This window comes from Diplotaxodon limnothrissa, linkage group LG7 (assembly GCF_057381915.1).
Source record: "Diplotaxodon limnothrissa isolate DT_005_m linkage group LG7, D_limnothrissa_male_GT1.1, whole genome shotgun sequence".
Lineage (NCBI taxonomy): Eukaryota > Metazoa > Chordata > Actinopteri > Cichliformes > Cichlidae > Diplotaxodon > Diplotaxodon limnothrissa.
Genome location: NC_140602.1, coordinates 36,314,835 through 36,330,763, shown reverse-complemented (window position 1 = coordinate 36,330,763; position 15,929 = coordinate 36,314,835). Strand labels below are relative to the sequence as shown.

The window sequence follows — 15,929 nt, the reverse complement described above, 5'->3', positions numbered from 1 at the left end:
CATTGGACACATTTACAAAAATCTAACATCAGAAATACAAGAATGAAACAAAACTAATAAATCAAATAAATATGAATATCAAAAAAAAGCCCAAACTCCACAAAACTTTACAAGAGTCCAGGACATACAGGGAGTGCAGAATTATTAGGCAAGTTGTATTTTTGAGGAATAATTTTATTATTGAACAACAACCATGTTCTCAATGAACCCAAAAAACTCATTAATATCAAAGCTGAACGTTTTTGGAAGTAGTTTGTAGTTTGTTTTTAGTTTTAGCTATTTTAGGGGGATATCTGTGTGTAGGTGACTATTACTGTGCATAATTATTAGGCAACTTAACAAAAAACAAATATATACCCATTTCAATTATTTATTTTTACCAGTGAAACCAATATAACATCTCCACATTCACAAATATACATTTCTGACATTCAAAAACAAAACAAAAACAAATCAGCGACCAATATAGCCACCTTTCTTTGCAAGGACACTCAAAAGCCTGCCATCCATGGATTCTGTCAGTGTTTTGATCTGTTCACCATCAACATTGCGTGCAGCAGCAACCACAGCCTCCCAGACACTGTTCAGAGAGGTGTACTGTTTTCCCTCCTTGTAAATCTCACATTTGATGATGGACCACAGGTTCTCAATGGGGTTCAGATCAGGTGAACAAGGTGGCCATGTCATTAGTTCTTCTTCTTTTATACCCTTTCTTGCCAGCCACGCTGTGGAGTACTTGGACGCGTGTGATGGAGCATTGTCCTGCATGAAAATCATGTTTTTCTTGAAGGATGCAGACTTCTTCCTGTACCACTGCTTGAAGAAGGTGTCTTCCAGAAACTGGCAGTAGGACTGGGAGTTGACTTGACTCCATCCTCAACCCGAAAAGGCCCCACAAGCTCATCTTTGATGATACCAGCCCAAACCAGTACCCCACCTCCACCTTGCTGGCGTCTGAGTCGGACTGGAGCTGGGCCCATCCATCTGGCCCATCAAGACTCACTCTCATTTCATCAGTCCATAAAACCTTAGAAAAACCAGTCTTGAGATATTTCTTGGCCCAGTCTTGACGTTTCAGCTTGTGTGTCTTGTTCAGTGGTGGTCGTCTTTCAGCCTTTCTTACCTTGGCCATGTCTCTGAGTATTGCACACCTTGTGCTTTTGGGCACTCCAGTGATGTTGCAGCTCTGAAATATGGCCAAACTGGTGGCAAGTGGCATCTTGGCAGCTGCATGCTTGACTTTTCTCAGTTCATGGGCAGTTATTTTGCGCCTTGGTTTTTCCACATGCTTCTTGCGACCCTGTTGACTATTTTGAATGAAACGCTTGATTGTTCGATGATCACGCTTCAGAAGCTTTGCAATTTTGAGACTGCTGCATCCCTCTGCAAGATATCTCACTATTTTTGACTTTTCTGAGCCTGTCAAGTCCTTCTTTTGACCCATTTTGCCAAAGGAAAGGACGTTGCCTAATAATTATGCACACCTGATATAGGGTGTTGATGTCATTAGACCACACCCCTTCTCATTACAGAGATGCACATCACCTAATATGCTTAATTGGTAGTAGGCTTTCGAGCCTATACAGCTTGGAGTAAGACAACATGCATGAAGAGGATGATGTGGACAAAATACTCATTTGCCTAATAATTCTGCACTCCCTGTATGGTAAGGAGGTTGTAATTTGTGCTGTTTTGGGACCTCTGTGCTTGTTGATTTTCTTGGTTTTCACCTAATTTTATTGATTTATTTCTTCATCTAATTTTCCATTACTGGTTTGGTTTAGGCACTAAAAACAGGTTAGGTTTAAGAGAAATGCATAACATCTTCCATATAATTCCATGAGGACAGCCACAGAAATAAATTATACCACCTATGAAATACTAGACGCACACAAACATATATAGCTTCTGTGTACAGCTTCCAGTGCATGCACATAGAAAGAGCACATTACTTGTCTTACCTTTCCTGATGCAGAAGCTCCTTGATCCACAGAAAAGCTGCAGAGAAACAAACAAAGAGAAGAAACAAATCACTGAGTCTTAGTGACCATGCAAAAATTAAACAAATGCACTTGTCCTTCCTTGCAGAAATATTTATTCTTTAACTGACAAATATGAGGCATTAATAATCAGCCAATTAATGCAGCACTTCCACCACATATTTCTAAAGTATGCCTACGTATTATCTATAGATACACTAACAAACACTACATTAACACACATTAGTAGATGTTGCAGGCACACTGCAGCAAATGTGTACACACCCTTCTCCAATGAGTGTAAAGCTTATGTGTCTCGTGTGACACAAAGTATTGCCATGCTTTCAAATGTTTGGCCAGATCCTATAGATGTCCTAAATATGTCCTCACAGTTCTGACTTCTGACGGTGACACATTAACCTAAACATCAGACTACTTCTGCAGGAATAAAAACAAACTGTGCAAAGCAAGCTATGATGAGTGACATGGCCAAATATCAAAGAATGGTTAATGTAGTGACAGATAAATGTGTATTAGCCGCTTTATTTCCTTTATGACGCAAACTTGATCCAATTTTCCAGACTGAAAATACATTTTGACAGTATTGACTGATAGGAATAAATAGATGTGAAAGCAAAGTTAAAGTGGCAAGCAATGCCGATGTTCAAGTACGATGAGTGCACACACAAGAGAGCCTCATAATGGGCTCTTCTGCATTAAAGGAGCAAACTTTGAGCCTGTCTAAACAGTTAATAGCAACTCAGTTTCTCCAGCTCAAGTACTTCCTCTCTCAAATACAAATATATTTGGAGCTTTGAATTGAAAGGGGGATTTGATATCTTGAAAGGCCACTTTTTTTTTTTAATATAGTTTTGAAAATATCTTTCAGTTATCACAGGCTGATAAATGCACACTACTGGAGATTTGAAGTCTTTGTCATGGCTTAGAGATGTGGCAGAAACAGCTGTGCAGTAAGACATTTCACTAGGAAATGTAAAGACGTGCTTGTCTTCAGACCAAGCTTTCCAGTAAATATAAAGCACACACTAAAATTCATTTTGGGGGGGGGGGGGGAAGAAAAACACCCACACTCTCTCTTCAAGGACATGAAAAGAGGGATTTTCAAACATGTGTCATTTTCTCAGCACCACGTCTCTACTAGAGTGAAATGACTCGAGTCTTTACATTCTGAAGTGCCGGCAATGTAAAAGGCTCTAAATCCACAAGTAAACGTGACAACTCAGCACTGCCTTCAGGAGCAGGAATAAAAAACAGAATATAAAATTAAACTGGAAACACTGCAGTGCAACCGCTCAGTGACACACAGACACACAGTGTGTAGAGCTTGTTTAGGGATTTCAATTCAATAAGACCAGTGGACTTCTGAGACCAGTTTAGCCATTTATTCTTTCTTCTTTAAGTTTTTTTCCCTGTGTTTTCTCTTTGGCTGCTCTCTTTGTAATGCCAGATATGTGTCATGTGCAGTGGTTCTTAAACTTTTCCTCCATGTACCACTTCACAAGTCGAAAAAAGTTAGCGCCCAACACGCTACAATTTTTGGCAATCAGTAAAAATAATCATGGATCCAAGCTAAATGTAAAGTGAAACATATTGCAGCACTGTTGTATCAGATCCCTGGTTTGATAAGATCCTCATGGAGTTGCATCAGGAATGGGATTCTCGTGTGCAAATCTGCCAAATTAAACATGTGGGGCTTCCTGCTGGGGTGATGACAATAGAAGAAGCTTCTACTATATTATCAGCAAGAAGGGGGAAAAACAATCAGTCTCATTTTATCTATAAAAATTATGGTGATGAAAGGGAAAACTCATCAGGGAAGCATATAAGCTAAAATGATCACTATCAACTATTAATTTAATTATAAATGTAAATGATGCATGGAATGATCAACATTTACTGGATTCCTGTTTATTATCCCTGCTTGAGCATAATCCATATTCATAAAAATGTAAGAAAAGTGAAACTGAATTAAAAACCTTGATGGAAATTCACCTATGGAATTTATGGAAATACATGCAACCAATATGCTGAAGAGATGAGTGAAGAGAGGGAAAAACATCTTTAGTATTTGAGTTTTTAGTATTTTTCCCTGCCTCGTGGTGCATGTTCCACCTTCTTCTTTTGATGTTATTAAGACACTGTGTGAAAATTATGTAAATGCACTCATTGCATTTATGTAGATTTATTAAAATGAGAAAAGTCTGTTTAAGTCAAACCAAAATGACATGTAGTTTCAGCTATGTCTTAATGGTTTCACAGAGAGATATCGTACAGAAACCAGTGAACACAATGTATAAACATCTACCTCACAGCTGAGCTGCAAGAACCCACATAATAACCATGAAGAGACGTCTCAGATGGGAGGAATGAGCAGATATTCATTGTGAATGTAAACAGATTTTTGTTTAGCCCTTGGTGAATCAGAGCACTTTCAAGTTCTGGGTTGTTGGGTCGATGTGTTGTGTGCTACGGAGTTGATGAGAAAAATCAGTCTGGCATTTACATCAGATTTTAATTTGGTTGTTGGGGAGCACATTAATTCCAGGTTGTGAGCTGCAGATGAGTTGTTCAGGTGTGGCATTTAGAGAGGAGCTCCACACTGGAGGGGGTGGGAGTCCCGCCAGAAGTCAGACGTCTGAATACATTAAATGCTTAAAGACGCTAAAATTCATCAGAGACCAACAGGATGTTTTCTCTGCACTTCATCATGTTCTCTTTCTTTTCTGAGCTGTAGGTGTCTCAGGTTTCAAGTTGTTCCTTGTGTCTGTTTTCATCACTGAATGTAGAATAGTTTGAATATTTACTATTGTTATTATTAATAGTAGTAGCAAGAAATGAGAAACTCAGTGCGTCATTTAGCTCAAGTTCTTTTGATTTACTACTACTATTAATAGTAGTAGCAGTATTTTTTTTTGTTAAAAGTTTCTGTTGTGTTGATAATTATAGATTTTCAGTTTCTCTTTGGTACCTGCACTAAGGTAGATTTAGTGAATCCCAGGCCAATCAATCTAATGACACTGTGTTTTTCCACAGGCCAGTGTTAACACTAAAACCCTAAAACATAACAATTATCAGTTCATTATTTATGATCACGTTTTTCATTAAATCAAATCTTCTATAGCAGATTCCCTGGTGAAATCTAGTGTATAATGCATACACTAAAATGCTAAATGCTAAACCTTCTGTGACACGTGCATCAAAGGTACTTCATGTAAACCTCTGAAGCTAATAAAAAAATATTAATGTGGCTGAGTAATATTCAGTGTTTTGCATGCAGTGTTGAGAACAAGTAATAAACCCTCATTTAGTCATTTAAAAACACATTATGAAACACGGAGCATCACAGCAGCAACCACTAAGCCATTGATCCGTGAACTGCTACTACTCTCCTTTAGCACTGACTCACAGCACGAACTACACTTCAGCTGAATGACTGCTCACCGCGGAAAGTAAGTCTACTCCGAGGAGAAGATATTGTAAGAGGATTGATATCACTCTCATGTCTGAATGTTTAATAGCGGATATAAATATGGGACAGATAACTCAAGCAAAAAGACTGTCAATACAGCGAGCCTCGTCATCAGGCAGCCCCGGATGGACTCCAGGCTGTGTTGGCTTTCATGCTCTGGTTTTTGCACAAATCAAACAAATGACACACAAACTGGTATGTTGTGTCATACTGTTTGTATGACACACAAACACAGTTGATGTTTGGACTGGTTTCTTTAAATCAAAACAAGGTGGTCACTTATATGTTGATTAATTTATATTTGGTCTGTTTAGAGACCTCGCCACCCTTCATACATAGAAAGTCAGGAAGATCAGCACAGGAAGGGAAGGGAGCAGGAGATTGATCAATTGGTACACTGTCTGCAGTGATGCAGACAGTGTACCAGCCTGCTGTGATGAAGAGGAAGCTGAGATTGAAAGAGGAGCTGTCGATTAACCGGTCAGTCTACGTTCCCACTGTCATGTATGATCATGAGCTGTGAATAGTGACTGAAAGAATGAGATTCCAGATACAAGGAGCTTCAAAGGGTAGCCTGGCTCTTCCTTAGACATACGTTAAGGTCATTTTGGTGGGTGCTACTCCTCCACTTTGCAGGAGGGAGCCCTTTGAGGTGGTTCGTGCATTTAACTGCTAGGCCTCCTGAATGCCCCTTATATGAGGTGTTGGGACATAACCAACTGGAAGGAAACCCCAAGGCACACCCAAGAAAGGCTGAAAGGACTACAGTATGTTTTTTGGCTGGTTTGGGAACACCCCAGTGTCTTCAAAAGATATGAAGGAGGTGGCTGGAGAAAGAGGCCTGGGAATCTCTGCTTAGACTATGGCCCCTGCAACCCAGATTAGCAGCAGAAAATGGATGAATCGATGAGATTTGCCATATCAGTGCAAAAATGGGTATCAGCCAGGGTATTAGCTAAGCAGCTTCTTCTGTTGAGATTGGCTTTTATCAACTGATACATGGGAACTGCAGGCTAAGCTTAACTCTGTGCCTGGCTTAAAGTAATGGCTCAGTTTAACTTTGTCATAACAAGAGTGAGATCTAGAAAAGAATCTCAGAAACATGCTGGCATCCAGGACTACTATGAGGAGTCATTTTTGGCCAGAATATGTTCTTTAATATGTATACTAAACAAACAGCTCGGACCAACAAAACTACAGTGGCTTGCAAAAGTATTCGGCCCCTTTGAACTTTTCCACATTTTGTCACATTACAGCCACAAACATGAATCAATTTTATTGGAATTCCACGTGAAAGACCAACACAAAGTGGTGTACACGTGAGAAGTGGAACGAAAATCATACATGATTCCAAACATGTTTTACAAATAAATAACTGCAAAGTAGGGTGTGCGTAATTATTCAGCCCCTTTGGTCTGAGTGCAGTCAGTTGCCCATAGACATTGCCTGATGAGTGCTAATGACTAAATAGAGTGCACCTGTGTGTAATCTAGTGTCAGTACAAATACAGCTGCTCTGTGACGGCCTCAGAGGTTGTCTAATGCTGGGCTTACACTGTGTGATTTTTGGCCCATTTTGAGATGATTTTTGAGTTGTGCGACCGTTTTGGCGATCGGCCCGATTTTGGCCTTCATCGTGCATCGAGAAGCGATTAACATCTCACGACCAGCTCCCGATCATCAATCGCTTGGTCGTGAGGCTGTCACCGCAGCTTCTCACACTGCGCACGTGCAAACACAAATGTCAGCGAAAAAGACGACGCAGCACGGCAGTGTAGCGTGTGATCTGGACACAAGCGATGGAGGCACAACTTGTAGAACTTTGGAAAGCTCATCCGAGCCTTTTCGATGTGGCCTCACAAAATTATCACGACCACAACAACCGTGAAAATAGTTGGATTTACACTGCTGCTCAATCACAGCTGCCTGATCAATGTTTTTCATTAGCAATTTAGCAAAGTTGATGGTGGTGGTGTGTCTGTGTGAGTGAAAGACAGAGAGGGAGAGCGACAGAATTTCTGTTATAACCTTCATTTTATGGACGCACAGTGTGAGCACTCAGGTCGCATCAGAGCATCGGGCCATATAGTGTGAGACCTGCATCGTGACCTACGAACTTCTAATCCCTGCGAGTCAATTGTACAGTTTGAGCAGGAGCTGAATCGCGCGACTGAAAAAAATCGCACAGTGTAAGCCCAGCATAAGAGAATATTGGGAGCAGCAACACCATGAAGTCCAAAGAACACACCAGACAGGTCAGGGATAAAATTATTGAGAAATTTAAAGCAGGCTTAGGCTACAAAAAGATTTCCCAAGCCTTGAACATCCCACGGAGCACTGTTCAAGCCATCATTCAGAAATGGAAGGAGTATGGCACAACTGTAAACCTACCAAGACAAGGCCGTCCACCTAAACTCACAGGCCGAACAAGGAGAGCGCTGATCAGAAATGCAGCCAAGAGGCCCATGGTGACTCTGGACGAGCTGCAGAGATCTACAGCTCAGGTGGGGGAATCTGTCCATAGGACAACTACTAGTCGTGCACTGCATAAAGTTGGCCTTTATGGAAGAGTGGCAAGAAGAAAGCCATTGTTAACAGAAAACCATGAGAAGTCCCGTTTGCAGTTTGCAACAAGCCATGTGGGGGACACAGCAAACATGTGGAAGAAGCTGCTCTGGTCAGATGAGACCAAAATGGAACTTTTTGGTCAAAATGCAAAACGCTATGTGTGGCGGAAAACTAACACTGCACATCACTCTGAACACACCATCCCCACTGTCAAATATGGTGGTGGCAGCATCATGCTCTGGGGGTGCTTCTCTTCAGCGGGGACAGGGAAGCTGGTCAGAGTTGATGGGAAGATGGATGGAGCCAAATACAGGGCAATCTTGGAAGAAAACCTCTTGGAGTCTGCAAAAGATTTGAGACTGGGGCGGAGGTTCAGCTTCCAGCAGGACAACGACCCTAAACATAAAGCCAGGGCAACAATGCAGTGGTTTAAACCAAAACATATCCACGTGTTCGAATGGCCCAGTCAAAGTCCAGATCTAAATCCAATCGAGAATCTGTGGCAAGATCTGAAAACTGCTGTTCACAAATGCTGTCCATCTAATCTGACTGAGCTGTTTTGCAAAGAAGAATGGGCAAGGATTTCAGTCTCTAGATGTGCTAAGTAGTTACAGCCACTTCTTTATTTCTAACGCTGGTTTTCACCCTCTTTCAGATCACCCCGCTAAATCTGTACCAGTAGCGATTCATTATTTTAAGTTTTTGTTTAACTCTACATAAAATCCTTTCACTGTTTTCATTTTTTGTGAGTCTGCTCATTGGGTCCTTTTGGCTCGTTGTGATGATATTATGCCAACAGATTTTCTTAAAGTAGAATGCCTAGTAGAGCCTTGATCCTCTTCTGTGGAATGACTTCCCAATTTGGATTCCAGAAACGATTCGGTCAAAAAGGACACAACTAGGCAAAAAGTCAGCTTATAGGGAGGATAGCTTTAAGGGGAAAAGGGCTAAAATTGCTTGTTTTTGACAGTATGCGAACTGAAGGGCTGCAAATCCCAAGATGATTGAGGATTTTTTTTTAGCTGACTCATGTAAATCTACTTTACTATATTGCAAGAATAAAAATAGCTGGAATCTGGAAATGAGTATAAAAGGGCTGTTTAATATTTCATGCAGTATCAGAAAGTCATCTTTTTCAAAACCATCATATAATTTTGGGACTGTCAGGACTTACCTTGCCACGCTGCTATTGGCAGAGCTCTCTGCAATCTGTGAGCTGGCGATCCACTTGGTCTCACCCACCACCGTCCTGGTGTGCGGCAGGCGGCCTACGTCTTTCACTGTCATCATCAGATGGCGTGATGACTTCAGGACTCTGACGGCCTCATCGTGCGGGATGCTCAGGAAACTGCGGCCATTCACCTCCAAGATCTGGTCACCAACCTGAGTGGGGGGAGGGGAAGAGACAGGAGTGGCGGAGGGGACTGAGCAAGGCGTTGAGGGTGGAGCAGGCAGAGACTGTCACATGCACAGGTTGACAGGTCAAAGGTCAAAGAAAGGTAACAGTGGATGGAGGTGTTGGAGGTGTATATGAAGTATAAGGTGTGTAATGGATGAGAATTAGAAAATTAGGTTACAGGTTTCTTGTTAAAAGTTTGGGCTCTTTCAGATTGGGCGGTGAACAGAAATAATTACACAAAGATTAAAGAACTCCCTGCTCACTGACAGGTTGAGGACCAGAACTGTTCAATATGTAATTGAAAAAGTGTTCATATGTAATTTCACTTTCTATCAAAGAGCTGAGCCTGGAGGCAGCGGCAGAAGGAGAATAATGATGTCCATACTAAACACCACCTTGGATCGTACCTTCTGTCTCCTGTAATGAGCTGATATATTGTAGCTTTAACCCTCTAAGGTGTGTTTTATTTCAGTGCTGGGTAAAGATGAACCTCCAGGACTGCCTCAAACAGCATCTCTTTATTTCTACAGTTATGGCATTTACATATTTACATATGTATGTACAGATGAAAACTTGCTCCCAAGGTTGGGCTACTGAATATGGGCAATGAGTACTATCTTAAAAATATACAGTTTGAATACCACTACATGAATGTAAAAAAGTGGTCTATTTCAACCTGTTATATTATTCTTGAGCAACAGATTAAAAGTAAGGTTGGCGATTTGAAAAAGACATCTTGCCTTGGTGTCAATTTTTCTGTGTTTCTGTTTTAGTTTTTCAAATTTAGTGTAGTTGCTGTATAGTACCACAAGACAGTTCCTCTATCCTTTTTGCAGTGATTTACTAGACTGGAGGACAAGCATAGACCCTGATGATTAGATGTATTACAATGAAGACCTGGAAACATGGTTGTTGCGAAGTACTGCAAAACAACGGATCAATGGGGAAGTCTCAGTTCCTGTGTCTAACAAACTGCTAAGCTAGCCATGTTGTAGCTTATGTTAGGTCTCAGTCAAACAGGCCTACAGACTGGTATGCAACCCTCTGACAACCTCTGATCCTTACGGTGTGTTCACACCGAACGCAATGGACGTGAATAGAGCGTCAGGTTTACATGTAAAGTCAATGGAAAAGCGCGATGACACGCGATTGCGGGTCCCGTGAAAATTTGGAAGCAGATTTGCGTCGCGAAAACGCCAAAACGCGTGAAACGTGCGTCAGTGTAGCGCGTCTGGCGCGTTTGACTCGCGAATAAAACCACGCGCGTGAGTTTTTGTGTTGCATTTTGTGCATACGCGCGTTTCGTGTCTACCGCTCGAGTTGGAAAAATCTGAACTCCAGCGTCAAATCACGCCACGACAACCAATCAGGAGCCTGGTGACGTGACTGTGACCTAGGTCAAAGGGGCAGATCCAGCCAAAGCCCTTCATACTTCAAAGGAGGGGAAGGCTAATCAATGCCGTAGCAAACAACTCGGAGCTGTACAACACCAGCTGCTTTCTGTACCGAGACAGGAATAAAAAGGACCGAGCTTGGAGGAAGATATGTGAAGAGATCGGACAACCTGGTAAGTTCATTCATTTCTCTTTTGAAAGTTTTCGCTGACCCGGGGAAGCCGCACAAAAGCTAGCAAGCCACCGCTATTTTCCCACTGACGTACAAATACCGTTCTGCTTTTATGCATGTTGTCATTTAGGAATATATTTTATTGTTTATTAATAAACAGCACACAGTGGTCCCGCTCATCCGTCACTGCTTTGCTTTTTCGCAGATTTTTTTTTTTTTGCACCATACAGCATTGCATTCTGCAGCCTGATTGACAAATCTGCTCCGTGTAGTGTCTCCTGCGCTTGCCAGATTTATCACGTTTGGTTTTTTATAACCATCACGTCCAATAGAAAAAACAGCACAAAAACACCCATAACTATGACCCTCATTCGGAAATAGACACCTGCACCCCGAGGGAAAAAGGCGCACGAAAGTGGCGGGCAGATGAAGACAAACCACGGCATAATAATACTTTTACGTTTTGCAATCTACAAAGGTTTGCACTTTGAGAATCAATTGTGAGAACTGTGACCAATGTTCATGTGTGTGGGGAAAAAAAGTGTACAAAGTGCGTGGTGAGGGGCTAGTTATTCTGAACCCCTGCTGCAATAAATGAGGGACCACTGTCTACTCTATGATTATTATATTCAACCTGTTAACATGTAATACTGTATTGATAGAACCAACTGATTCTGCAGCAGAGCATCCCCTGTAGCTTCTCCTGGCTCCCCAGTCCCTGAGCTCCTGCTGCTGCACCACAGGTATGTAACTGTAGCATCAGATGTACAGCAAGCACTGATAGCTTTTTACTCGGTGGGATTGCCTTGTGATCACCTTTACTAAATGTCTTCAACCTATCTGATTATATCCTGTTTGTTTTTTTTCGATGTTGAAATTAAAATCTAGTAGCAGCCTTCTCATTTCTTTGTGTTTTGTGCTGTTTTACAGGCCCACAGAGGAGGACGGCTCCGAGGCAGATGAGGGACGGGTCCCAGGACGGTCCATCGGTGGTGGAGCTGGCCATCCTGGTGTCCCTGAAGAGGCCACACCAGTCTCCAATGGAGCATTTCCTCCTCAGCCTTGTTCCTGCACTGGAGAGCAGCTGGTCCTTTTTATTCCTGTCTCTCTGTAAATACTTATATTTTATATATTCATGTTTAATGTTTTTCTGTTTGAGAATTTTAATATTATTTCAAATAAATTTTTATAATGACTAATGTCTCAGTTCTACTACACAGCAAATGTTGGCACACGACTTGACACATGTAGAATTTATTTCATATTATACTAATGACAAAATATACTAATACAGTGGGATGCAAAAGTTTGGGCAACATTGTTAATAGACATCATTTTCCTGTATAAATCGTTGTTACAATAAAAAAATGTCAGTTAAATATATCATACAGGAGACACACACAGTGATATTTGAGAAGTGAAAAGAAGTTCACTGGATTTACAGAAAGTGTGCAATAATTGTTTAAACAAAATCAAGCAGGTGCATAAATTTGGGCACCACAAAAAAAGAAATGGAATAAATATTTAGTGTATATCAATGTGTGTGTCTCCTATATGATATATGGGGTGCCTTTGTCTGGACGTGCTTCCCATCCAGAGCTGCACAGCACAGAGGGAAGTTCCAGCGCTCCTGGAATCCCTCTGTGATGGAGCGCCAGTCTCCAGGTGAAGGCGCAGCCATGAAATCGTCCACTAGACAGTCCCAGATGGCCGTCGCTACCTGGGGGATGATCTGGCACACTGTGGACACACTAACTCGAAAACTGAACGCGATGGTCCTGAAGGAGTCCCCGGTGGCAAGGAGCCTGGACAAAATTGTTTAAAATGAGTATTATGTGTACTGCAGTTACAAAATACATTATTGAAATTACAAAATTACAAATTACAAAACATAAATCTTACATAAAACATTTTGTAATTATAAGGATAATTACATGATATATATTAGATATAATCTAAAACAGTCTGCGGTGATTATATACAAATATTCAACTATCCCAGAATTAAACCAGGTCTAAATAAAAAGGAGTGAGTATCACTACAAAGGTTAACTTAGTGGTCCTAATGCTACAGTTTCATATCAGCAAACACCGAGCGCATACATTCATAGGACACCACAGCCATGCTATCATTGCAAACACTGATAACAGCATAAATCGAATTAAATCAGGACTTGATGAGACCTGAGTATCACTAGAAATATTATAAACAGTCGTCTCGATACCACAGTTTGCTTTCAGTAAACACTGAGAGCATTCACTGTTAGCATAGCACATCCATGTTAGCAGTGTATAAATGGATGGTTTAGCATATTAGCACAGGTATCAATAAAGGACTACCGTATTAAATACTTTTACTAACCTCAGGCAGACGGACAGGCGCTCTGCAGGTGGGATTGAGCGCCTATAATTGGTGTCTAGGCGGGCGATTCTTGGACACGCGTTGAGGCGCGAATGTGCACGCGTCAAATTAGGGGCGTTTGGGGCGTTTTTGTTTGTGTCCATCGCGTTCGGTGTGAACACACCGTTAGTCAAAAATGTATATTCCTAAGCAGTTGCTGCTGGCAGAAGCTGGGTGAAATTGTCTGCAAAGAGGGTGCTGGCACCAACAACTGCCTTGTGATTGCTTTTCTTGTTAGCAGTTTGCCTTGATTGCCCACAGTGTGCACTGAAGACACTGACTTTACTCACTGGAATGTGCAAGGTTCAACAGTTCAACAGTTGTTGTTTTACAACTGCTTAGATACAGTCAGCAACCACCAGTTCCTTTCATATCAAAAATCCTTGAAAGAGTAGTTGTCAAACAGCTAACAGATCATCTGCAGAGGAATGGCTTATTTGAAGGGTTTCAGTCAGGTTTCAGAGCTCATCACAGCACAGAAACAGCTTTAGTGAAGGTTACAAATGATCTTCTTATGGCCTTTGACAGTGGACTCATCTCTGTGCTTGTCTTGCTAGACCTCAGTGCAGCGTTCGATACCATTGACCATAATATCCTATTAGAGCGATTAGAACATGCTGTAGGTATTACAGGTACTGTGCTGCAGTGGTTTGTATCATATCTATCTAATAGACTCCAATTTGTGCATGTAAATGGAGAGTCCTCTTCACACACTAAGGTCAGTTATGGAGGTCCACAGGGTTCAGTGCTAGGACCAGTTCTGTTTACACTATACATGCTTCCCCTAGGCAGCATCATTAGAAGACATAGCATACATTTTCACTGCTATGCAGATGACACCCAGCTTTATCTATCCATGAAGCCAGATAACACACACCAATTAGTTAAACTGCAGGAATGTCTTAAAGACATAAAGACCTGGATGGCCGCTAACTTTCTGCTTCTTAATTCAGATAAAACTGAGGTTATTGTACTCGGCCCTAAAAATCTTAGAAATATGGTATCTAACCAGAGTACCAAAGAGTACTGACAGGGACTAGAAAGAGAGAGCATATTTCTCTTGTTTTGGCTTCCCTTCATTGGCTTCCTGTTAAATCCAGAATTGAATTCAAAATCCTGCTCCTCACATACAAGGTCTTAAATAATCAGGCCCCATCTTATCTTAATGACCTTGTAGTACCATATCACCCTATTAGAGCACTTCGCTCTCGCTCTGCAGGCCTACTTGTTGTTCCTAGAGTATTTAAAAGTAGAATGGGAGGGAGAGCCTTCAGTTTTCAGGCCCCTCTTCTGTGGAACCAGCTTCCAGTTTGGATTCGGGAGACAGACACTATCTCTACTTTCATTAGGCTTAAAACTTTCCTTTTTGCTAAAGCATATAGTTAGGGCTGGACCAGGTGACCCTGAATCCTCCCTTAGTTATGCTGCAATAGACGTAGGCTGCCGAGGATTCCCATGATGCATTGAGTTCTTCCTTTTCAGTCACCTTACTCACTATGTGTTAATAGACCTCTCTGCATTTAATCATATCTGTTATTAACCTCTGTCTCTCTTCCACAGCATGTCTTTTATCCTGTCTTCTTTCTCTCACCCCAACCGGTCGCAGCAGATGGCCCCGCCCCTCCCTGAGCCTGGTTCTGCTGGAGGTTTCTTCCTGTTAAAAGGGAGTTTTTCCTTCCCACTGTCGCCAAAGTGCTTGCTCATAGGGGGGTCATATGATTGTTGGGTTTTTCTCTGTATCTATGAAGCGCCTTGAGGCGACTTTTGTTGTGATTTGGTGCTATATAAATAAAATTTAATTGAATTGAATAGACAGAGCCTGTAATTCACTAACTCGCTTGGCTGTGGTTAGAGCCAACAGCAGAGCGGTTTTAAGAGAGAGAAACTTTAACTCCACTGCCCCGATAGGCTCAAAGGGGTGGTGGGAGAGGGCGTCTAAAACGACTGACAAATCCCATAAAGGGACCAGTGGTCTAGAGACTGGGAGTGTTCGACACGCCCCCCACATGAAGCGACATACTATGGCGTTATTTTTGTGCCAATATTCTGAGCGCACGTAAAAAAAAAATTGAGCGCACGTAAAAAAAGTTTGCGGGTGCAAGTGTTGCATGAGAAATTTATTTTGAGCGAAGAAAAGCTGAATTTGAGTGAACAAAATTCATTGCTGCATGCAAAAAAATGTATTTCAGTGTTTGCTATTATACACACACAACTTTCGCTCAGTTTTTGCATTTGCGCTTGCTCGCAATGTGTTGCTCGCGCTCAACTCGCTCTCTACACCGTTATAGTTGTGCCACAAAACCAGCCAATCACAGACTTGGATGCAAAAATATCTGATTGGCTGTTCTGGTCTCCAATCAGCTCGAAATGACGAAATGTAATATCCCAGAATCCATTTCGTCCAAAACTCAAACGAGGCAGTGGCGGAGGAACACAGAGTGGTGGAGTTTGAAATATTTCTCTGTCCGGGTCACAAAACTTTTAAGATATTTTCATGCGAGAATGTAGCTGTGTAAACTTGAAATATC

At 41.6% G+C, this 15,929-nt stretch overlaps 1 protein-coding gene across 3 annotated transcripts in view; it reads right to left on the bottom strand.

Annotated features, from left to right (window-relative positions):
• The window catches only part of whrna (whirlin a), a 212,152-nt gene that overhangs the window by 54,446 nt on the left and 141,777 nt on the right, over positions 1–15,929 (bottom strand). For 2 of the 3 annotated variants that reach the window (XM_085359647.1, XM_085359648.1), the window contains exons 4-5: positions 9,211–9,419; positions 1,962–1,998 (exon numbers count right to left, since the gene is read on the bottom strand). In XM_085359647.1, coding sequence (XP_085215773.1) covers positions 1,962–1,998; positions 9,211–9,419 — 246 coding nt within the window. Of the gene's footprint in view, positions 1–1,961; positions 1,999–9,210; positions 9,495–15,929 lie in introns of all 3 variants that reach the window. The other variant, XM_085359646.1, reaches the window with a different exon arrangement.